Here is a 25035-nt window from a genome sequence, read left to right on the forward strand (position 1 = left end):
TGTAGATCCATTCGGACGCGGCTGGCACCTTTGGTTTTGGGCTAATTTGGCAAGACCGGTGGTGCCTGGGCCAGTGGCCGGAGAGCTGGGCGGCCGGCAGTATTTGTCGGGACCTCACCTTCCTGGAATTCTTCCCCATTTACGTGGCTGTACATATTTGGGCAGACTTGATGGCCAACTCTGTTGCCCTTTTTTGGTGCGACAACTTGGCTGTAGTGCACATCATTAATACATTATCCTCCAGAAACCAAAGGGTCATGGAGTTAGTTAGAGCATTTACCCTCCAATGCCTATGTCACAACATATGGTTCCGCGCCCGCCATGTGCCGGCTCTGGGGAACCCTGTTGCCGATGCTTTGTCACGAAACCAGATCGACAGGTTCCGGGCGTTGGCTCCGTGGGCACGTCCGCTGCCAGACCCCATGCCAGACGAACTGTGGGAGATTGGCGCTCTCAAGTCGAACACGCTATCCTGAATTCTATAGCCCCCAGCACTAGAGCTGCCTACGAGAGAGCAGGTAGGGAGTTTTGCACCTTCAGGTGCGGACTTCAGTTGCAGGATGTGTGGCCCTTACCTGTGGACTACTTGTTACAATTCTGTGTACATCTACATAACAAGGGACTGTCCGCTAGGACCATTTCGGGGAGGCTCGCCTCTTTGGCCTTCTGGGCCAAAGTGCGATGGGTGGAGGACTCCACCTCAGATTTCCGAATTAGGAGGGCTGTGCAAGGCTGGGCACGGATGTCTCCTGCCCCGCCAGATTCCAGGCATCCTTTGTCGCCAGTTATTCTTATAGGCCTTCGGGCATTGTGGCCTTCCATTTGCTCTTCTCCACACGAAGCTTCCCTCTTTCACGCTGCAGCTTTAACAGCCTTTTTGGGGGCCCTCAGGATTTCAGAACTGGTCTGGGCATCCAAATCTGACACCACCGGGGGGGCCTTGAGGTACTCCGATATCCAGATCCATCTTAGCCTGATTCACCTCCATATTCGACGATCAAAAACCGACCAGTCAGGCAAGGGAGCATTGGTGGCCCTTAACCGGGCCCAGGCCGACGAGTTATGCCCTGTCAGGGCCTTGCAGGCTTTCATTGAGCACCGCGGGGCGAGTGAGGGTCCCCTATTTTGCCATGTTGACGGTTCACCACTGACAAAGTTCCAATTTTGGGTGGTCACTAAGTTAGCCTTGACCACACTGGGTCTGGGGCATTATCGTTTCGGGACTCACTCATTCCGTATTGGGGCGGCCTCTACAGCAGCTGCCATAGGTTTTTCATCCAAGCAAGTGAAGGCGGTAGGGAGATGGCGCTCCAGGGCCTTCCACTTTTACATTTGCAAGTTGCCTGATGCTTCATGATGATTCTCTTCGCCTTCCCCAATGTTTTATTTAGATGGGATTCGACCGACGCCGGTACGGGTGCTCATTTGTGGGCACAGTATGGTTTTTTGGGCTGCCCGCAGAGCTTCTACGTCGGCCTACATTGGCTGCAGTTTCCCCAACAGGTGGCGATGCAATGGCTCGGCCGACGGGGTATGCGATGGGACTGTCTTCTCCCCACACTCTTTCAATGAGGTTTGGTCAGTTTCCCTCCACAGGTCCTGGTGTTGTACCTAGGAGGGAACGACCTGGGCTGCAAGCCTGGAAAGGGCTTGATTGAGCAGGCATTGGTCGATCTGCGGACGATCCGACATCGCTGGCCGGGGGTGACCATATTATGGTCCTCAGTGCTCCCGAGAATCATGTGGAGGGCGCAGAGCAATGCGGCCATGGAACGGGCCTGGCACAAGGTGAACAGAGAACTGGCACGTGGGTTGTCAGATCATGGTGACGGTTGCATCAACCACCAAAGAATCCATTGGACTAGGAGGGAACTTTACAGGCAGGACGGCGTCCACCTGTCAGACATAGGGAACGACTTATTTTTGTCTGATCTGCAAAGGGGCCTGCGGGAAGTTCTTCTGCGCAGGTGGGGGAAGTTTCACAAGCAATAGGCTTGTGACTCCTGTGGCGGCTAGGACGGGCAAAACAGGAAAGGGAGTAGGGATGGTGTGCATGCAGAGGCACCTTATGGTGACAGGTGATGCCTGAGGCCCCCCGAACGGGTTGTGCGGCTCGGCGGGGGGATAAGGGTTGCCTGGGAGACCAACCCTACTCACTCACCCAGGTGTTGTGCGGCACCGGGTTGGGGGTGACACCGGAAGGTCTACCTCCCCCAGAAGGGGCAGTCCGGAGGGATGGCGAGATCACCGCCACCCCTCAGGCTGGGTGTGTTTTCACCCAAGAAGTGTCAGCTAGCCGCTGACACAGTTAGATGCCCGTCCTAGTTACCCCTTTGCAAATATTTCAATAAATGTGGCCCAGTTTTCAACCCAAGCTTGTTGTCTGCGTCTTCTTTGACCCATCTCCGCTCACAGTGTAATCTCTCTTATTCTTATAACAATTTCTTGGGCATTATTGATAGGTCCAGGAAATACGTTCATTATACATCCTTTGATGGTGAGTAGATTTGACAAATTCTCTGCTGTCTGTTCCCTTCCACATTTGTAGGCTTTCCTATGCATGATTTCAAAGATGTTTATATACCACTAGATGGGATCTAAATCAGTCTAATAGCATATTTGTTTGAAACCTGTGTATATTGATTTAAAACAAATCGAAAAGAACTAATTGTAACCACAGGGAACAGTGAGGGGATAAAAACCAGTTCAAACCAAAGCAGAGCACATGGTCTAAAAAGTGGAGGGGGGTGAGGGGAAGTTGTTTGGTTGGAAATTAACTTTGAAATGGAGTTAATCCTACACTGATGGAAATGGGGGATAATGATTTATTTGCTCCCAGTTGACAGGTAAGGCAAGGGAAAACTGTCACCTAATAAATCTCCCAACCATGAGACAGATCTGTGAATGTTCTTATTGCACCTTTCTTCATTGTTCCCTTTCAACTGCAAATGAGTTACTAAAGGTTTACATATATTGCATTCTGTAGTGACCATGTGATGTTGTGATCTAAACAAGTGAAAATAAGAATAAAAACATTCAAGAAAATAATTGGCAAAGTTTGTTCTGAGGTAAATTTTTTAACAGCAGAGATGCCAAAGTCATCTATTGAGGTTATCTGTCATAGTTTTTTCTCTCATAGCTATAGTAACTAAAATAACTGTAGAAGGTTATTGTACAGGGTGCTTATAAGCCAAGAAATCCAGTTATATCATGGTACAGTTGGAAGGTTTCCGTTATTTTAATTTAGTTGGATGTTCTGGTGCTGAATTGAAGTCAAACCTAATTTGTATAACAGCTGCCCAAACACCAGTACAGTAATGAAAGTAATTAATGGTGGGAAGTGGCCTCTTAGGCAAGAATTGGGGGGGCTGGCATCTAGACCAAACAAGTGGAAGCTGGATGTTGAAGTCCCAGGAAGGAAGCAGTTAAGCAGTAGGGTGAAGGATATTCAGAGGAGAAAGGATAGGAGCGAATAGGACCAGCAAATTCAACATGGAAGTCTTGACTTCTAACTATGATCACAACAGAACAACCAGGACCAGGCCTGAGCTGGAAGGGTTTATAGTTTCGTATAAAACTCCCACCCAATTGGAGGATTGCGGTTGTATCTAATGATGCATGAGGCTGTTCAAGTTTCAAATTCTTTGAGCAAGGAAGACTCACTAAATTATGGAAATATTAATTATGGCCCAAATTCAGAGAAAATTATTCTTGACCCATTGAAATCAATAGGACAAATTAATTGCAACTAATTTATGTCCCATTAACTTTACTGTATCAAATTGTCTTTGTATTGGGGTCTGTTGTTTCGGCAAAAACAAGGGTAGCAATATAAAACCTTGTGTGAGAAGAACGGTTGGAAATACTGGGGACAAAGGAACAGAGAAGCCTTGTGGAATAGAGTGTTTCGGAAAGAGGGGAGGGAAAGTATTTACAGGCTCTTGTTCTGTCCTGATCTCTCAGCCATGAAAAAAACCCTGGCTTGGACTGTAAGAAAGTACATTTTATTTCGAGTGTCCAGAGGATGAAAATAAAATCAGAAAGAAAATGCACTGCAAAAAAATACAAGATACACAACATAGTTGCACCATGGCTGCAGTTCTAAAGACTGTTAGTAGGGAGTAATTCCCACTGAAGGTAGTGGGACTTGCTTCTGAGTAAACATGCCTGAAGGACTGCACTGAAAACTACAGAAAAAGTCGTTGTTGTTGTTCAGTCGTGTCCGACTTTTCGTGACCCCATGGACCATAGCACGCCAGGCCTTCCTGTCCTGCGCTCTCTCCTGGAGCGTGCTCAAGTTCATATTCATTGCATCGGTGATGCTATCTAGCCATCTCATCCTCTGCCGTCCCCTTCTCCTTTTGCCTTCAGTCTTTCCCAACATCAGGGTCTTTTCCAGAGAGTTTTCTCTTCGCATTAGGTGGCCAAAATATTTGAGCTTCAGCTTCAGTATCTGTCCTTCCAATGAGCACTCAGGGTTGATTTCCTTTAGGATTGACTGATTTGACCTCCTAGCAGTCCAAGGGACTCGTAAGAGTCTTCTCCAGCACCACAGTTCGAAAGCATCAATTCTTCGGCGCTCAGCCTTCCTTATAGTCCAGCTCTCACAGCCATACATTACTACTGGGAAAACCATAGCTTTGATTAGATGGACCTTTGTCGGCAAGGTGATGTCTCTGCTTCTTACTATGCTGTCTAGGTTGGCCATAGCTTTCCTCCCAAGGAGCAAGCGTCTTTTAATTTCATGGCTACAGTCACCGTCTGCGGTGATCTTGGAGCCCAAGAAAGTAAAATCTGTCACTGCTTCCATTTCTTCCCCTTCTATATGCCAGGAAGTGATGGGGCCAGATGCCATGATCTTAGTTTTTTTAATGTTGAGTTTCAAACCAGCTTTTGCACTCTCCTCTTTCACCCTCAACAAGAGGCTCTTGAGATCCTCTTCGCTTTCTGCCATTAGGGTGGTATCGTCTGCATATCGGAGGTTGTTGATAATTCTCCCGGCAATCTTAATTCCGACCTCTGATTCATCCAACCCAGCATTTCTCATGATGTACTCTGCATATAAATTAAATAAGCAGGGTGACAATATGCAGCCTTGTCGTACTCCTTTCCCAATTTTGAACCACTCGGTTGTTCCATGTCTGGTTGCTTCTTGACCCTCGTACAGGTTTCTCAGGAGACAGGTAAGGTGGTCTGGTACTCCCATCACTTTCAGAATTTGCCACAGTTTGTTGTGATCCACACAATCAAAGGCTTTAGCATAGTCAATGAAGCAGAAATAGACATTTTTCTGGAATTCTCTTGCTTTCTCCATGATGCAGCGAATGTTGGCGATGTGATCTCTAGTTCCTCTGCCTCTTCGAAACCCAGCTTGTACTTCCGGTAGTTCTCGGTTCGCATATTGCTGAAGCCTAGCTTGTAGGATTTTGAGCATCACCTTGCTAGCATGTGAAATGAGCGCAATTGTGCGGTAGTTTGAACACTCTTTGGCATTGCCCTTCTTTGGAATTGGAATGTAAACTGACCTTTTCCAGTCTTGCGGCCATTGTTGAGTGTTCCAAATTTGTTGGCATATTGAATGCAGCACTTTAACAGCATCATCTTTTAGGATTTTAAATAGCTCAGCTGGAATACTGTGATCTCCGCTAGCTTTGTTGTTAGTAATGCTTCCTAAGGCCCACTTGACTTCACTCTCGAGGATGTCCGGCTCAAGTTCAGTGACCGCACTATCATGGCTATCAGGGACATTCAGATCTTTCCTGTATAGTTCTTCTGTGTATTCTTTCCACCTCTTCTTAATCTCATCTGCTTCTGTTAGGTCCCTGCCTTCCTTGTCCTTTATCATGCCCGTCTTTGCACAAAACTTTCCCTTGAGATCTCCGATTTTCTTGAAGAGATCTCTAGTCTTTCCCATTCCATTGTTTTCCTCGATTTCTTCGCATTGTTCATTTAAGAAGGCCTTCTTGTTTCTCCTTGCTATTCTCTGGAACTCTGCATTCAGTTGGATATATCTTCCCCTTTCTCCCTTGCTTTTCGCTTCCCTTCTTTCCTCAGCTACTTGTAAAGCCTCATCAGACAGCCACTTTGCTTTCTTGCATTTCTTTTTCTTTGGGATGGATTTCGTTGCTGCCTCCTGAACAATGTTACAGACCTCCGTCCATAGTTCCTCAGGCACTCTGTCTATCAGGTCTAATCCCTTAAATCTATTCCTCACCTCCACTGTATATTCATAAGGGATATGATTTAGGTCATACCTGAATGGTTTAGTGGTTTTCCCGACGTTCTTCAATTTAAGCCGGAATTTTGCAACAAGAAGCTCATGATCTGAGCCACAGTCAGCTCCAGGTCTTGTTTTGCCTGACTGTATAGAGCTTCTCCATCTTTGGCTGCAAAGGACATAATCAATCTGATTTCGATATTGACCATCTGGTGATGTCCATGTGTAGAGTCGTCTCTTGTGCTGTTGGAAAAGAGTGTTTGCTATGATCAGCGTGTTCTCTTGGCAAAACTCTATTAGCTTTTGTCCTGCTTCATTTTGTACACCAAGGCCATGCCTGCCTGTTATCCCAGTGATTTCTTGACTTCCTACTTTAGCATTCCAATCCCCTATGAAGAAGAGGACATCTTTTTTTGGTGTTAGTTCTAGAAGGTGTTGTAGGTCTTCATAGAACCGATCAACCTCAGCTTCTTCAGCATCAGTGGTTGGGGCATAGACTTGAATTACTGTGATGTTGAATGGTTTGCCTTGGATTCGTACTGAGATCATTCTATCATTTTTAAGATTCTACCTCAGTACTGCTTTTCCCACCCTTTTGTTGACTATGAGTGCTACTCCATTTCTTCTAAGGGATTCTTGCCCACAATAGTAGATATGATGGTCACCTGAATTAAATTCGCCCATGCCTGTCCATTTGAGTTCGCTGATTCCCAAGATGTCGATGTTCAATCTTGCCATCTCATGTTTGACCACCTCCAGCTTACCTTGATTCATTGATCTGACATTCCAGGTTCCTAAACAATATTGTTCTTTACAGCATCGAATTTTCTTTTCACCACCAGACACATCCACAGCTGAGTGTCCTTTTGGCTTTGGCCCAGCCGCTTCACTCTTTCTGGCGCTACTTGGAAATACCCTCTGCTCTTCCCCAGTAGTATATTGGACACCTTCCGACCTGAGGGGCTCATCTTCCGGCGTCATCTCTTTTAGCCTTGTGATACGTTCCATGGGGTTTTCTTGGCAAGAATACTGGAGTGGGTTGCCATTTCCTTCTCCAAAGGAAAAAATCATAATCAATGTTAAAACAAGAAAGAGAAAGCTACATATACTAGTACGCAATATTTTGAATGAATGGTGCAGCTCAGTTTTGGTTGTTTAATTTATTGATTGTTAGTTTTGCTTCTTTGTGTTTTTGCTTTTTGATGCTTCTTTTAGACTGGTAGTTGTGTTTTAATGATGGATTGTTTAATTTTATGCCTGCTTTTATATTTTGTAAGCTGCTTTGACCTACCCCTTGTTGCAAGGGAAAAATGTTGTATATATTTTTGTTGTGAATAAATATAAATATCCACATCTCAGAGGGACAATAAGAACATAATATCGGAGCATCATTTATTAAGAGTATTTATATATCACTTTTCTGCCCCACCAGTTTCCTCAAAACAATGTACAATAAAATCACAGCAACAAAAACTTAAAAATATACACAGAATATTATTTAAAAACAAATCAAACACAATTTTAAAACCCAAAGGTCTGGCAAAACAATATCGTTTTTACTGTGTGAAACTCAATAGGGATGGAGTATCCCTTCGGAGGGTGTTCCACAACTGAGGTGCTACTACAGAAATGCCTTGCCTCACATACCCACCACCCTAACTTCTCTTGCTGGTGGGTCACGCAACAGAGCCTCTGATGAAGATCTCAAATAATGGGCACGTTCATACAGAAGGAGACTGTCTCTCAATATCCTGGCCCCAAGCCGTTCAAGACCAGTAATATATGGTCTCCAAAGCACATGCCAGACAATAGTTTGGCTGTTGCATTTTGCACTAGATATAGTTTCAAAACATTTTTCAAGGGTGGCCCCACATAGAATACATTACAGTACTCTAAGCAATTACTGTTATTTGTATTAGCTGAGTCAGAGTTTTGATATAACCTGAGCCCTTAATTTACCAGCAGCTACAGTAAAGACAGCTTTTACGTGTGTGATCGTTTCATTCCTGTAACAGCTGGGCCCCAGATACATGAGCCTTTTACTCCGGGGCAGCTGTGAGTCCAGGTCCTTCGGGACAGACGACGCAGTCGTCACTTCGCAGCCATCCATGCTTTTCTCCCAGAAAATGCAGATTTCCAAGGAGGCGTTTTGCTGCAGTTTTTGGTTTGCTGCGGGTTTCCCCACAGTTGCAAGCCATCCCTTCACCAAACCAGCTTCACATTTTGCAGTGGGCCTGTTGTAGGCGTGTGTAGTGCTTGCATCACTCTGTGATGCCTCTTTACTCCCCCCGTCCCTTCGCAGCTGCACAGTTACAGAGGCACAGAGAGGCGTTGTCATTTATTTAATCACACTTTCGCACATTTTTGCAGCTTCGTATCTTCACAGTGTTTGCTTTTGGACTCAGTGCCCAAGGTCTGGGGGGGGGGGGTTTGGGGGAAGACCAACTTCACTCCAGCCACCATTTCAGAGCAGTGGGTAGGCACGTACCGCTCACGCCTTGTGAGTGTGAACGATCACGAGAGTCTCAGGCTGGGGAACTGACAAGCAGATGGCATGGAAATGAAGGGGCACAGAACACCCACTTTATACCTAACGAGGGATGGACAGACACAACAGAACCCCTAAAATACAAAACAGCCACTGAAGTGTTGCACCCCCAACCTCATGGGACTGCACAACTGCACATTAAAATATAATGGCAAAAAAAGGGCATGGCAGAGTCTGTTAGGGAAGCCCGCAGTAAATCACGAGTGTATCCGAGCAGAAGCTAATTCGAAGCTGAAATGTTGCGCAGTTGCGCAGTTGTGACGAAGTGAAGGGTGAAAGCGGTGCCATGTAGACAGGGCCCTGGTGAATTTTGAAGTCCATGAGATTACGATTTTTAAAGCTCCTTCCTTTCCTACAATAAGGGGTATGCAGCAGCAGTAAAGGAAAGTGTCTTTAAAAATGTGCAGAATACTATAGTCTTTTCATTGAAAAATATCACTATTCTCTTTGCGCCCATGAACCCCCTCTCTTTCAGAGTGCCAGTTTGAGGTGAAGAGGAGTTTGAAAAAACCAAGACAAATAAGGTAATACTGTTGTCCTTAAATGCATTTTGCCCTTTTTTGCCCTTTGATCATTGTTCAAACTGCCACTGCATTGGTTACAGTTAGCAAGTAGACTGACTTGAAGACTGATTTTATGCTTGTATTTCAGAGCATGTATTCTTCTGAGCATTTATTCTGAGATTATAGACAACAAAAGTGCCTTGGAAATCAATTAGAAACATGTTAGAATTGCAAACTTGTTAGAATGAATTTAAATTTTAACAACTAGGACTGTTTTTATTCCGCAAAGATTGCCTCCCACACAGAATGTGAGTGATTCACCTTCTCATCATGATTCTACATCCCATCCAGTGTCTGGAAATGTGTATCTCCCCCCAAAAGATGGGTGGTGTTCCCGATCTTTCTGGACACCATATATGGTTTGGGGATACTACGTGTCTCTATTATTTCCTCTACGTTTGTGGGCTTAGATTCAGCCCAGGCATTTATTTCATTGCTGGTTGGAGGGGTGTGGGGAGGATGGAACAAAACCTAATTTGGTTATTATTTTTATATTGTCGTTTTAAACTTTTATATTGTATTTTATCATCTGTATTTTATCATCTTGTATTTTATGGTTTTAATTATTGTGAACTGCCCAGAGAGCTTTGGCTTTTGGGTGGTATAAAAATGGAATAAATAAATAAAATAATTTGAAGTCTGAATGTAGCAAAGCCTTGTTGGGCTGCAGATGAAAACTGAATTAGGCTGCAATTCCATATGCTTCCCTGGGACTAATCCCATTGAACTCGAGGGGGGTTACTTCTTATTAGACATTTATAGGATTGTTCTGTCAGTGGTAAGGATGTAGGAAAGTCACTTACCTTTTTGAAGGGTGACATTCGCGGTGGGGGGGGAGGCGCTCTGTCCCTCCCCCTGAAATTCTCTCTGGGCGGCTCCGCTCCAAGGAGATTCCGCAGAGCCGCCGGCCAGGGCCACCCGCAGCTGGACATCCGGCTGCTGGGCAGCCTACAGGGACGCAAATGGTGGCTTATAGCCATGATAGGCTATAGCCAATTACGGCTATAACGATTATGGCAGCCGCCATTTGCGTTCCCCCCCCTTTTTTTCTGTTTTAGCCTATGTAAATATTTACGTAGGCTATTACGGCAAAAAAAAAAAAAAGGAACGCAAATGGTGTAGTGGCCGCCATTTGTGTCCCCCCTTTTTTTTTTGCCGTAATAGCCTGCGTATTTACGTAGGCTAAAACAGCAAAAAAAAAGGGGAACGCAAACGGCAGCGGCCATAGCCGCCATTTGCGTCCACTTTTGGGGGTTTTTTTTGCTGTGATCATGGCCTCCGCAGGGATGCAAATGCCCTACGTTAGCCGTCATAGGCTATGTAATTATTTACGTAGCCTATCACGGCTATAGTGAGAAAGCGAATGGCCGCAGACATGGCCGCCAGTTGCAAGTCAGCGCGGATGGCAGCAGGTAAGTGCTCCTTTTCACGCGCCTTTCGTGGGGGGGGGGAACGGGGGGCTTTGTTCTGCCACGGATTTCAGGGGGCCGAATGCACTGGCATTCGGCCTCACCGAGATCCGTGGCGGAATTCTCTGACATCCCTAGTCAGTGGGGACAGCAGCTTCCCGGCAGGGAGAAAGCAATTTAGATTGGGAAACAGTGCAGAGGAAAAGAGTGATTTCCCCTCCTCTAGTGCCACCGCTTTGATCAAATTCAGAGCCCCTTGCCCCAGCTCCCACAGCTTTTCTAAAGTAAAAATAGAAACGTCATGAGATCCAATCACAGATCTTCCATCATGTCTCCTGTAGATTGGCCTTAAATATCAGGGCCTGCTCCAGGTTTTTGAGGGCCCTTGGGCAAGACACCCTCAGTGGGCCCCCTCTCTAAGTAAGTCTACCTTCTCACCACTGTCACTTAGCTACTATTGCTCCTCATCCTTTTTCTCATCATTGCTACCACTTGCTTGCTTGACAGGCAGAGAGCCAGTGGGCAAGGGAGAGAGGCAGGTGAACAAGCAGGTTGCAATGGGGAGGAGGCGGAACTCCACAGGGCTCTTGTCAGTGGGATGTGGATCCTTGGTAGGTGCCTGACCATGCCTTTCTTTGATGCCAGGCCTGCTAAGTAATCAGTAATGCTCATCAGTAATGTGAGCTACCAAGGTATATTTAATAGTGTAAAGAGGAATTTGGCTCCAGTGTGCAGCAGATTTGTTGACAGTAACAGAACTGTGCATCACAACTGAACCTGAATGTCAGAGAAATGTGCTACCTGCCCAGTAAAGGCACTGTTAATCTGGCAAAGCTCAAGTTACCAGGGACAGAACAAAACATCCTTTTAGGTTGGTGAAGCGTATCTGGAGAGTTTTTGTTCTTTATGTTTGGTTATCTGACTCTTGTATTGTAGATGACTTTCCCACATTTATATGCTCAGAAAATAAGTTCTCAGGTTTCATGTGTGTAAATAATTAGCTGTGTTTTGAGTAGACTGGTAAAATCATTTGAGGGTCAATAATACATGAATTTTTGGCAGGCTGTCTAGGCTAGAGTTTGGTAAACAAATTCTTTCTCCCCACCTACCCACCCACCCCCAAAAGTGATTTCACCTAATATGGAAGTTGTGCTGTATTTTAGCAGTCAGTAGAGCTTACTGACTGCTAAAATAATATAGAGCTTAGGTTCCTTCTCTCTAGGCCAAAACAAATATTCTGGGTAAGCTTTACAGATAGTTTATGAAAAGTGTCATGCCAGAAGGTGTGTCTCATTTCTGCTCTGCACAATAATAAGCTCTATATTATTGTGGTGCAGCTCGTTGGCAAGTGACCATGTAGGTTGCATCCAGAATCCGTTCGTGGAAGACCTGATTTTGGGGGATCCTCCCCCACCACAACTCACCCCATTCAGCAGGATCTCCTGACTCTCTGTGTAGCATTTTCAAAGGGCTGGAGGGGCTGCCATGGGAAGGAGGGGATGGGGAAGTCCACTTCTGTCAGTGCAGTTGAGTCAGCATAAATTTGGATCCATTCCAATAGTGCAGGTTTCTGATGCTAGGTTGTCAAGCCTGTAGACCTATTGATGCGGGGAGAGGAGTGCAGGTCCAAATTTGTACTGTGGTGAACCTGCTTTTTTTGGGGGGGGGACATCAAACCAGATGAGTGGAAAGACTTCCTCATTAAAAAAAAGACTACCTTTCCATCCCTTAGAAAGCAGAGTGGGCAGAGTGTAAAGCTGGTACTGTTCCTTTAGTTCTCTGGTGATGTTTGATAGGAACAAGAGAGACCCAGGGTAGAACCAGCACCTCCCTAGCACCTCTCTGCATGTGTAGGGTAGGTTTTTAAAGCAGATCATTAAATGCACTTCTGAACCCTTTCAAAACTATAGAATTGTTACTATTCTTTTGTAAAACAGGGAGGGTGAGATGTATGCAACTGCAGTTTGGTCACATGCAGAGTATTTGTTGATGCTGTTTATAAGTTACATAAGTTAATAACTTTCCATGGTACAATTTGAAATGTCTAGCATGGTACATTCTTCCCTCGCCCTGCCCCCGCTCCACCCTGTTCTTTATCTCTGAGGGAGAGGCTAGATTTATTTAGAGGGTCAGGGACAACAAGTTGTGGCAGAAGAAAAAGGGCTTATGGCAGGGCTGAAGAACCTCTTTCAGCCCAACAGCTGAATTCCATTTTGGAGACGCTCTCAGGAGCCATGTTCTAGTGCTGGGTGGGACCAAAAGTACAAAAAATACCAGCATATTTTAGGTTAGAGCCTTTATTTCCAATTTTGTTGTTGCTCAGTCGTTCAGTCATGCCCGACTCTTCGTGACCCCATGGACCATAGCACGCCAGGCCTTCCTGTCCTCCGCTCTCTCCCGGAGTGTGCTCAAGTTCATGTTCATTGCATCGGTGATGCTATCTAGCCATCTCATCCTCTGCCGTCCCCTTCTCCTTTTGCCTTCAGTCTTTCTTTACTTCCAATACCGAAGCCTTAGGAGAGGCATTTCAACCTTTTAGAAGTGGGGGGGGGGACCACCAAATGTTGGGTGGTTGGGGGGAAAGGGCAGGGTTTTCTGGGGAACCCCAGAGGGCCAGATTTGGATGGATTTTTCTGTCTAGGTCAAAGTTTTCAGAGGCTTGCAGTCAATCTCTACTTTGCCACATGCAAAACCTTGGCAAAGATCCACTCCACCCATGTATTCAACATGCTGATTTGGTCATACAAATTGGCCTATGGGGCTACAGCAAAGCCTTATTCTCAAAGGCCAATTGTTTTTCTTTTAATAATGGGGCATTCTTTCATTTGAATTTATAGGGTTGTATCTAATGGTGTCATTCGCTAACACAAAGCTACTACTGCTTGCAGAAACCCCCGTTTTCATCTTTGCACAGGTGTCAGATCCAATATTTCGATTCTGCTTGTGCAAGCCATTGCAGAAGGTGTTGCACAAGCTGCTCCACCAGCTGTTCCATGACGTCATTAGGCTAGTTCTGCTAATGGTTGTACAACCACTAGTGGAACAATGCCAACTCTTGTAATTTTTCCACTAGTGTAACATTGGATCTAACCCACAGCTTCTGTTCATGGAAGACTTTTATAAATAGAAGCTCTTTCCATGAATAGAACAGAACCTTTGGATCCAACCAAGAGTATTCACTAACAACTTTCAAAGTATTGTGAGCTTCTCAATGTTAATTGAATTACCTTTTCCTGTTGGACATGTTTTCCAGCTATATATTTCTTTTTCTTGCTTTCTTTTTTAATATTTAGTGTCTTCAACCCAAATTAGTTCTGGATATGAACAGTGAGCCAAAGGGTAATCTTTGTGTGTATGTCCCTTAAACACATTAACTGTGTAGATCTTAACTTTAAAAAAAAAAATGGGGGTGTAATCCTGGCATTTCAAGATGGATTCGGGTGTGTTTATTAAACTGAAAATATAAGGGCTTGAAAAACGTATTAACGAAGCATGTGTGGGAGTTAGTCCATTATACATGTTGATGCTGGTCTGCCTTTTGCTTGATGACTTTCTTTTCCTGGAAAATAAACTTTTGCAATACTGGCAACAGTAAAACAGAAAAATACCCATTTAAAGTATGCTTTGCAAGGAATTGTTCTGCTTACAATAACTAGCCTAAATTATGCACTATTCACAGTGGTTTTTCCCTGAATTCTCCTATTCCACACAAAGCAAGCTGACAATGATTTATACACCTGCTGGTAGTAGCTTAGCAACATCACTGAGGAAATTATTCTTAGGAACGTTTCTAAACACATTCTGTTCAATATAACCTTTGCTACTTCTAAAACAGAGGTCAAGAACTAACAACTTCTTCAAAAGGGACTGTTGTTTATTTTGTTGACTTAAGAGAAATAATCTTAAAGAGACTTTTTTCCCTCTGTAACTGTAACGTGAGACAACTGTTTTAGTAGGCTACACTTAATTTAAGCTGGAATTATATTGCCCTGCTCATTGAATTGCGCAAATGCTTTGGTGAGACTCCTGTAATAATGTCTAAAATGTTGTAACATGTAGGTTACATTTTTCACATAATTCCAAGGCAGACATGTAGCGTTCCCACTTTACCATGTAGGCCGCGGTGGCTTAGTGGTTAAGATGCTGAACTGCAGACCGGAAAGTCGGCAGGACAGCAGTTCGAGACCCGAGTGCCGCGTGACGGAGTGAGCTCCCGTCTTCAGTCCCAGCTTCTGCCAACCTAGCAGTTCGAAAGCAAGAAATTGCAAGTAGATAAATAGGTACCGCTTCGGCGGGAAAGGTAACAGTGTTCCGTGCACCTCGGTGTTCAGTCATGCCGGGCCACATGGCCACGGAAGCGTCTTCGGACAGCGCTGGCTCTTCAGCTTAGAAAGGGAGATGAGCACCACACCCTAGAGTCAGACACGACTGGGTGGGGACACCTTTACCTTTTACTAATGCCCCCACAGCCCCAAGAACATATGCACTTCTGTTCTAAGCATTTGAATCAGCATATCGGCCTAGAACTTCTACTCAACACATTACACATCATAGAGGTTGAAGGTACTTTGGAGGTCATCCAGTTCAGCCCATTGCTCAATGCACAATCGGCACTGAATGGTGGAAATATAGCATCGATGACAAATGGCCATCAGGCCTCTCCGCTTAAATACCTCCAATGAAGGAGAGCCCACCACCTGCCAAGACAGTGCTGTTACGATGGCTGGTATCCCCCATCTTAGCACTTTGTGTACTAGCTCAATAAGGGCTGACGCACACTCACCATGGTAGGGATGGGGTGGGGGCGCTGCTGCAAACAGCCTTCTTAAGCTGAGTGTTCCATACCGCAGCCACACCATACACAGTATATCACTCTGTGGACTTGTGGAGAATCTTCATTCCCCTGCCAGTGGTTGGCAGAGAGATCCTTTGGGGACTGAAGTCCTTTAACTGTTATGGCTTGATCCTGGGAACTCAGTTTTATGGTGGTGCTGAGAATTCTCCATTCCAGATACACAACTTTTTCATAGAAAGATCCTTTTCCAAGGGTTCTTCACCTAATGACAATTCAAAAATGATTTATTTTCATAGTTTTAGGCATAGCTATAGTTCAAGGGCTGGGTTGAAGTTGATTTAAACATAGCTTATACTGTACATTTTCTTTGGAGTAGAGCAAATTACATTGTTGAAACCTATGGTGATACAAAAATGTGTGCAGACAGAAGTCATGTATTAAGCCCTGAAATGACAACCACAATCATTGATAATAATAAAGTAAACTGTAATTAAGATATATTATCATATGTTGTTTTATTGGATGGACTGTTTTTATTTGTCTCATCTTGTGAGATGCTTTGAGTGCTCTATTGTTCAAATGTGGGATTACATCTTATTAATATTTAAATATGGTAGTTGTGTAGCAATGAAGAGCCAAGTGTACCTTGTGACTTCCTGGTCAGCCCCACCACCCTTTACTGGTTTTGTCCATTTCAATTCCTCTTCTGACAAGTAAAGATGATTATGTGCTCGGTTCTTTGGTGACAGTGGTGGTGAACCTATCAGGGACATACCAAGATGTTTTGGTACCTCAAGCAGAAAACCGAGATAGCATTATCCATTCGTCCCAATAAAAACAAACCATTTGCCACCTTTCAGTGGCCCTCAGAACTTTCTGCCAGCTGTTTTGCTCTATCTCAAGGGTGCGTAGTAGATTGGCATTTATTGGTAGTTCATTGGATTATTTGCAGTACATTGTCCAGAGTTTCTGACTCCCAGTTGTATAACAATAGCAACAACAAAAAGGCTTTAAGAAAATTAAACTGTAGGAGTCATTCCAGTGTATATGGAGGTATGCTGTAGTTAACTGGCTCTGCTCTCAAGCTGCCATTTTGTATCTGTCTCCATCCCATTCAGACACTGATTTGCAACTGGCTCTAGTTGCTGGAACTTGGATTTCTAGTAAAAAACCAAAGTAGAATCCACAAGCCTGATGTCTGCCCAAGCCTGCTGTATCGCATGGTGGGGTTGGTCATGATTCCATGGAAGTTTCTGAAAATGTATAGCATGAAGGTTTTTTAAATAGCCATTCACACTGCCTTCATACATCCCTTCTTCACTATGGGTAGAATGTGTCATTGAATATGTATTACCAAAAAAAAAAAAAAAAAAGTTTTGTAAAGGCACAGTCCTATGCATTTTTAGACAGAAAAAGTCCTACAACTGCCAGCATTCCCCAGCCAGTTATGCTATGGTGGCTGGGGAATGCTGGCAGTTCTGGGACTTTTTCCTGCTAAACATGCATAGAATTGTGCCCTAAGTGGCTTATGCATTGTGATATATTGTGCCGGTATTTTTGTTCATAATTTATGTTTGGCCTGTAATAAAATTGGTACAGTATTTGAGCCTACATATGAGGTTTGTTGTGTGTAAAATTGCCAGATTTTAAAATGGAAACATGAAACAGTGATAAAGGGTAGCTACTCTGTATGGGTTCCTTGGGAATGAGCAGGAAAAAATGCAATCCAAAACAGTTGTTTACAAGTAGGGACGTGTGTGTGTGTGGGGGGGGGGGATTATTGGCCCCAGAGGAAGCATCTCCTCTTTGTCCAAGCCTGAACCCAGTTTCCATACTTTAAGCTCTTGACTGAAGGGAAGCAAGTTTCGCCCGTCAGCCTGAGAAGTTGGAGCCACTCTAGCACAGGGCTCTCTGCTGCCTATGTTTTCCTGATGGCATGAGAGCAATGCACAACCCTCAGCCCCTGCCCATTTTAAGAGGAAGCAAGAGGTCATTTCAACTCCTCAGTGTTTTGGGTCAAAGAGTATGGGACCTAACTTTGAGGCATCTCAAAGATGCTCCCTCCATTTGGGCCTCCAGTGTGACTGAATGCAGTTCACTCAACCACTACAGTTCACTCAATATTTTGAAGCAAAAAGACATTACAATCTCTTCCTCCACTACTAGAGTAACAAACACAATTCAGCAGTGCAGTTCAAATAACTACACTTCTTCAAGGCTATTAAACAAAAAACTTCCTTGCTTTTCTGCATGTTTGAGTTTGCTGCTGAAGTTACTTTTATTTCATTGGAACTATTATCTCTACCTCTCTCAAGCTAACTTTAAAGAGGACATTTTGAAAGGGTAACTGATTAAAAAAGGACAAAATATTCAAAAGTAGAGAAAGCTCATTCTTTTTTTCTTCTCTCCTCTGTGTTCCTTTTAGGTGATGTATTTCCAGTGCACATGAATCCCATTTCACAGTCCCAATTTGTTCCTTTGGCAGAAATCTTGTGCTGTGTTATATCTGATATGAATGCAGCTCATATTACTGTTTCACAGGAAACCTTACTGGATCAGTTGGGGAAACATTATCCAGGTAATCTGTTAAATCATGGGTTGCTGACATTCAGTATAAACATTCAACTCAGAGGGTTTGCAGCTAGCAGAGTGAAAGAATGCTTACTGTCTGGGAACTGGGAAGTAATTTGAATTACGTTTGTAAATCAACATATGGGAAAATAAAATGCAAAAGTTAAGTGTCCTAACATGCTCAGTGTTGCAAATAGAGGTTTCTAGCTTGCAGTCATCAAAATTCACGAAAAATGGCACAAGGGTGATGATAATCTGGCTTCACTCAATACTGTCTCCATTGAAGAGAGCGAAAAATGTGCCCTGTTCCACCCTCAGTGACAGGGATGGACAGGGGGTCTCTGTCACTGCAGCACACTCCCCCCCACACACACACACACAAAGCCCGGTGTGCAGTGTGTCTCTGCAGCACACACAATTTGCAAAGATGTACTGTTTCTCCACACAAGGGGCCCTTTATCAGTCTTCTCTCACCCTACCCCACCCCACACATGCCCCATCTGTCACAATGACAGGTACTTTGCTAACTTTACAAATAAATCGATGTCATTTTCTCCTCCCTTCTCCCGTTACAAGTAACCCCTCATGCAACCGGATCCATTACCAAAGTGGCAAGGAAACTTGCTGTAAGCTTAGTTTGACTAGGTTGAAGAGTGGGAGATGGCCCATATTAAAACAGTGGCCTTGGCGGTGACATCTTCAAATGTTCTGAACCTTTCCCTGTGTAGAATGGGTGTAGAAAGTCCCTTTTGGACTGTGGCAGAATCAGAGCTTGACCCTCTGGAAGGACTTTCTGTTCTGATCTGCATTTTTAATTGCATTGGAGAAAGAGACAGCATGCAAATGCTGTTTAGAACAAACTGCCTTGAGTACACTTTGTGAGTTCTGTTCATTTCATCCCTTCCCCATTGTTCACATATATCTGTGAGAGCTGGTGTAGTATAATGGCCAATTTACTAGACTGTGGGCCACAAAGTCTCTGGTTCAAGTCTTGCTTTAGCACTGAATTTGATTAGGGCAAGCTGTTATCTTTCAGCCTTATTCCCCCATCATCTGCAACATGAGGAAAGAAACGCTGACCTACCTTATAGGGTTGTTGTAAGACACAAGTATCAAACTCAACCCCCATCCCACCCCAGCACATGTCCAGGAGCTGCACCGAGACATTTTCATCGATAAATTCCTAGTTCTGAAGACAGGGCAAAGTCACTAATGGGACTTGTCATTCTCACTGCACTGTTCACACTCTTTGACAAATCTGCTGCTAATTTAAAAGGAATGGTAAGCCCCTTTTGCCCTATGAAGGAAATTGTCTTCCTACCGCTGAAAATCGTGGTAGGGGTTTCATGGGCCACACTGGGGACCCCAGACAGCCTGAAGAGTTTGACAATCTCTTGTAAGGACTACTGAGATAATGACTGTGCAGTGCATCAGCACATCTCCCGCTCCAAAAGACTTCCATCTGGAAGCATCCTAAAAAGAAATGGCCAGTTCATTCCAGCACCTTCATGGTTTTAACGTGTATTTGCTGACCCCTACTGTCCAACTGGGAGAACGCATCGTGCCATTCGCATTAAAGGAAGACAATTGTCTAATTTAAAAGTATATCTAGGGAATACAAGTGGGGCCTCTAACAAAATGTTGCAGTGTGGGGTGCTCCTGTTAAGGGCTCCAGCAAGCTAACCAAGCCCTTTTCCAGGATACTCCATTCCATCCCTCCCCTGTTTTTTCCACTTACAGCATTCTGCTTTCATTGGGTTCTCCCCACACCTTAATTTTCTTTAAAGTGTTTTTGTACTTCTGCTAACCTTGTGGCTTCCCCAAGCTTGCTGATACCTCCCTCTTTTGCATGGGTAGTGCCTTTTTAGCTATATAAGGATCCACACCTGGAGAGTGAATTCACGTAATACAGGCATGGGCAACATGCAGCCTATAGGCCGCATGTGGCCCCTGCAGCCCACCAGTGTGGCCCCCTCCACCCCCTGAAATTCAGGGAGGACCCCCCATCTAAATTTTTGTTATGTTTTCAATCCCCTCCATTTTTGGCACCCCAGGGGGGGAGGGGGCCAAAATGACCCTCAGACCTCCTGAAGTTGCCCACTCCTGACTTACTCTCTATAGAGAAGACTGAGCTTGGATTTTTACATGTGTGTTAAAAGCTAGCAAAAATTCTCATGAAGCAATTGCTGCAGGCAGTGGTTTTTGGAGAGGTGCCATCTTCCTGCTTCCAATGATATCTCTGCCATTAAACAAAAAGCATTGAATTCCAAAGGTTTTGGGAGAGCATTTTGACTGCAGTTTTACCTTCCTAATTTGTGTTCTCAAAACTGAGAATGGAGATTCTTGTATTTTAAAAGCCCTCCCAGTTATTTGTAGGATTTAACATAAATATACATATCACAGGCCACTTGCTGTGGTACAGTTGCACTGAAATAAATTATACCCACAGCCAGCTCAGGACATGTGCCCTAGTGAGAAAATCTGAATATTTTTCCCCATGGAAAAAACAAATAAGAATTTGCAGTCTTTTAATGGATCCCCAAACCAGTAACCTCAGTCTGCCTAACAGTAGGGCCAGATGCCCTGACTACACCAATGTTACTGATTTATGAAGATCAATGGGACATTTTAAAAATTCGGTCTGTGTGCTCAGATCTTAGATTTTGGGGTACACATTTATTCTACATTTGCTATAGCAATCTGTTTCTAAATACAGACATTTATGATGGTGTTTCAGGGGATAGAGACCTTCATTTGGGCTTATTATTTGGAAGTTGCAGTCTCCATGCAGCCACAGATGCTGGTTGGCCATGAGTAGTTAACTATCTCTCAGCCTCATTTTTCCATCTGTAAAGAGATTAGGGCTGTAATACTATGCACACTTACTTGGGAGCAAGCCCCATTGAGCACAATGCAATTTAGGTTTGAGTAAACATAAGCTTGTGCTGTAATACTGGCTTAGCCCACAGATTTGTTCCGAGCCTGAATATGATTCTAAAGTATTTTGTTTCCTGAATATATTACAAAAATGAATAGTAATGTACTCTTGTCCTTATTATTCTAGGCATTGCAACTCCCACACATGATATTCTATACAGTACACTTGGAATGCTAATTAAAGAACGGAAGATATATCACACTGGGGAAGGATACTTCATAGTGACCCCAAATACCTATTTTATCTCTAATAATGCTATGAAGAGCAACAAGAGGGTCCTGCTGGAAGATAATTGCCCTCCAGAGCCTTCTGTTACATACCTTGTAAGCATGGAGGATGCTGCAGAGCTGATCCAAGATAATTTGCCTGTTGCATCTCATTGCAGATCCTGTCATTGTATTTCTGAGCAAACTGCAATGAATGAACAGAGACCTCAGCAGCTGATTAGCCGTGAACCTAATGGGAAAAGTCAAAAAGGGTGTTCTGAATCCAGATTTTCCGTTCAAAATGCAGCCACTGATACTCTTGTTGGCAATCATTCTTGTGAAACTGCTCGCTCTGTACATTCAATGAAGGAAAAGGAGAAGGTTAAAAAGTTCAGTCTTAGCCTTTTCTGGCGCAACACTTCTAAGAAACAAAAACCTAAAGAAGTTCACTCTTCATTTTCTGCCCAGTTTCCTCCTGAAGAATGGCCAGTAAGAGATGAAGACAATTTGGATAACATCCCACGTGATGTTGAACATGAAATTATCAAGCGCATCAACCCTGTGCTGACAGTGGACAACTTAACTAAACATACCGTGCTTATGCAGAAAATCGAGGAACAGAAGAAATATATCAGTAAAGGAACTTCTACAGAAGTGCTAACAATGAAGCACAAAATTTTTTCCAAAGGGTGCACCCGAAAAAAACAAAATAAAGCTGCAAAGCATCGGAGGAAAGTGCAGTCCAACAAAGAAAAACAAATGAGTAAGCCACAGAGAGAATTTAAAACCAACATACTTACACCAGCTAATGGCAAATTGAAAAACTCTGTTGAACATCCATTGTCTTGTGTTGCAAGTGAAGCTGTAGTTCGCAATAAACAACTGTGTGAGGATGCAATAGATATTGATTCTCACTTTATATACAAAAAAGAAATTAATAATCCATTTCAAGATATTCCATATAGAAGGAGTAAGTTAACAAAAGGACACAAAAGTCAGAAAAATACTGATGTAAAGTCCAGAGCTCCTAGATCAGAGAGGAATTTTCCAAGGTCCCAGTCTTTGGATTCCTCAAGATCTAAAACAAAACAGTCGCTTACTGTCAAGTGTGATGCTGGAGATGACAAAAAGAAACAGCTAGATTACCCACAATACCAAGTTTTACAAACAGATGACAAATGTGGATACTTGAGAGAGAGTGTAGCTTACAAACATAATTTACACAGAGGAGCAAACCCCCAAAATATGGTGGACATCCAGGTAGCTTCTAACACTTATGCTGCATTCATGGATGAAGGAGCAGAGAAAAACTATCTGCAGAATTCCAATCAAACTCACCAGTATGATCAAGCTGGTATATATGGCTTACTGGGTCAGAATTCAGATCAGGTAAAAAATGTTTATCTTCCCAGTGATTCAGATGCTGCTTACCAATTTAAACAATCTGAAAATACTGTTACCCAAGGACAAAGTAATGATTTAAAGAGTGAACTAAAGTCTAATAATGCTAGCAAATGGCGTGAGTCTATTAACCCACAATATGAAGGATCTACTTATGATGAAGAGACTCAGTATCAAAAAGTGGATGATGGTCATGCTTGTAGTTCTCTGTATCATGGTGATGATGATCAGGAACGACGTATGGAGTTGTCTAAGTTACAGTCTAACCAACTCCTATATAGTTCTTCAGATACAGGGAAGTGGAATAACATTGAACAAGAACTGGGAGCTGAAGTTTTGGGAAATGGAAGTGTTAATTCTCACTTCCCAGGGCGCAGAACTGATGTGGAGGTTGATACATGCAAGCACGACGAAAATGAATTTTTTAATCGTACTAGATGGAAGGATAGTTTAGAAGAGTATCAGAAGATGAGCCTTGAAGGAAAAAGTTGTGGGTGCCACCAGATACCTCAATATGCTTCCAAAAACAATGAAGAGAGAGAGGATGTTGATCATGGGCAGATGTCAGATATTGCTGAAAGCTGTGTGTTTGATTTCTATGACGTGCATGAGGCAGACACCAGAATTTGGCAGAAGTCGGTAAATGAAGCAGGTGGGAAACTAGCATCCTTGGCACTGTCACCAAAAGGCTGGGAAATTAAGACACACCTTGTGGAAAAGCAAGAGTCATTTGCTAAGACAAATGATGGTGCAGTTCTAGATCAGAAGATCGAGCAAGAGCAAAACCACTTGGAAGGCACAGGAAACCACAGCATTACAGGAGATAGTGGAATAGATTCTCCCAGGTAAGCACAAATGTTAGAGTGGTATTTCTGACACACGCTTCCATCAGTTATACTCACACTTTTTTTACATGGCCTTCATGAGATGTGTATTGGGAAAATGCCGATTTCCTGTTGACAGAGCAAATTCCTAACTTTGTTCATACAGGCCTCTTCTTTCTCATTCCCATTGAATGCATTGGTATGGGATCCTAAGGAATGGTTGGATAATTTTGCCCACGTCGTTTTAACTTTGGTTTTGTGAAGGAGATAAAAAACATGGTCATGGACAAAAGTGTGCTCTTATTACAGAGTATTAAGTCCAACCTGATGTAAAGAACCTATAAAGTAGCTGTTAAGACAGGCCTAGGTGCCTCCGGTGGGGACAGCATGTTGTAGGGCAAGTACTCTTCTGCAGCACAGTAGGTGGAAGGAATCATCAGTGCTATCACTGTGCACTTGCTTCTGTTCCTCAGGAACGATACAGAAAAAGGAAGACTGGAAAATCAGATACTACAACAAGGCAAGAAAAGGCCAGGCAAAAGATCTCAGTAGGTGTGGGCTGGCCGAGCTGTCCAGAAGGTGCAAAAGAGAGCCATACGTAGATGAGCAGCAGCAGTCTGCTGGGTCATGGCAGACAGGACTTGCTGAAAACAATGGAGGGGTGGGAGCCATTCAAGGAAGCAGCAGTGGCAGCCATAGGAAATGGGAAGACTTTTTAGGTTCAACAAGCTACACAAGGTCAGGCAAAATGGATGTGGAAGGCATAGTATGAAAAAGGAGGGAACCCTCTAGCTGCTTAAACAAAAAATCTCTGCAAGTTGAATGATTGTGAAGATGTTTAATTGAAGCCCAACATCTTCGCAATCATCCAACTTGCAGTGCTTTTTTGTTTAGGCACCTGGAGGGTTCCCTCCATCAGTCTGCACAGTGTTCTGGTCCCTTCCCTCTTCGTTTGTTTAGAATGAAAAATAATTCTGGATCCCATTCACAATCATATGTATTTCCCCAAGGGTGTCAAAAGCCCAACCATGAAGTAGGAGAGTCTATTGGGTTGTCAGGCCTTGTTCCCCTATTATGAGACATGATTATTTTGGAAGATGATAGACTTCGTATTCTCCAAGTATTGCCTGACTTTAAGAGTTCAGGTGTGTTAACGGGTTTACGTGCTTCTCTCTGGAAAATGTGGTCGTTACATATTTAAGCATTTTCTGAAAGCTAAATGATGTATAAAACTCTACAAAGAAATAATGCTGGCTGCATTGTTGTTGTTCAGTCGTTCAGTCGTGTCCGACTCTTCGTGACCCCATGGACCATAGCACGCCAGGCCTTCCTGTCCTGCGCTCTATTGCATCGGTGATACTATCTAGCCATCTCATCCTCTGCCATCCCCTTCTCCTTTTGCCTTCAGTCTTTCCCAACATCAGGGTCTTTTCCAGAGAGTTTTCTCTTCGCATTAGGTGGCCAAAATATTTGAGCTTCAGCTTCAGGATCTGTCCTTCCAATGAGCACTCAGGGTTGATTTCCTTTAGGATTGACTGATTTGACCTCCTTGCAGTCCAGGGG

At 43.8% G+C, this 25035-nt stretch overlaps 1 protein-coding gene and 1 long non-coding RNA gene across 3 annotated transcripts in view; one reads left to right on the top strand and one right to left on the bottom strand.

Annotated features, from left to right (window-relative positions):
• The window catches only part of STOX1 (storkhead box 1), a 51835-nt gene that overhangs the window by 25932 nt on the left and 868 nt on the right, over positions 1-25035 (top strand). Inside the window, exons 2-3 of one of the 2 annotated variants that reach the window (XM_084845433.1) lie at positions 17958-18110; positions 21168-23493. In XM_084845433.1, coding sequence (XP_084701559.1) covers positions 17958-18110; positions 21168-23493 — 2479 coding nt within the window. The remainder of the gene's footprint in view (positions 1-17957; positions 18111-21167; positions 23494-25035) is intronic. The other variant, XM_084845434.1, reaches the window with a different exon arrangement.
• Positions 14165-21940, bottom strand: LOC146350702 (uncharacterized). The gene is made up of 3 exons (XR_014789360.1): positions 21362-21940; positions 15521-15794; positions 14165-14977 (listed from the first exon to the last, which is right to left on the bottom strand). It is a non-coding gene; the product is annotated as an uncharacterized LOC146350702 (long non-coding RNA).

This window comes from Heloderma suspectum, chromosome 3, assembly GCF_057233095.1.
Source record: "Heloderma suspectum isolate Gila_16-S chromosome 3, 16-S_ref, whole genome shotgun sequence".
Lineage (NCBI taxonomy): Eukaryota > Metazoa > Chordata > Lepidosauria > Squamata > Helodermatidae > Heloderma > Heloderma suspectum.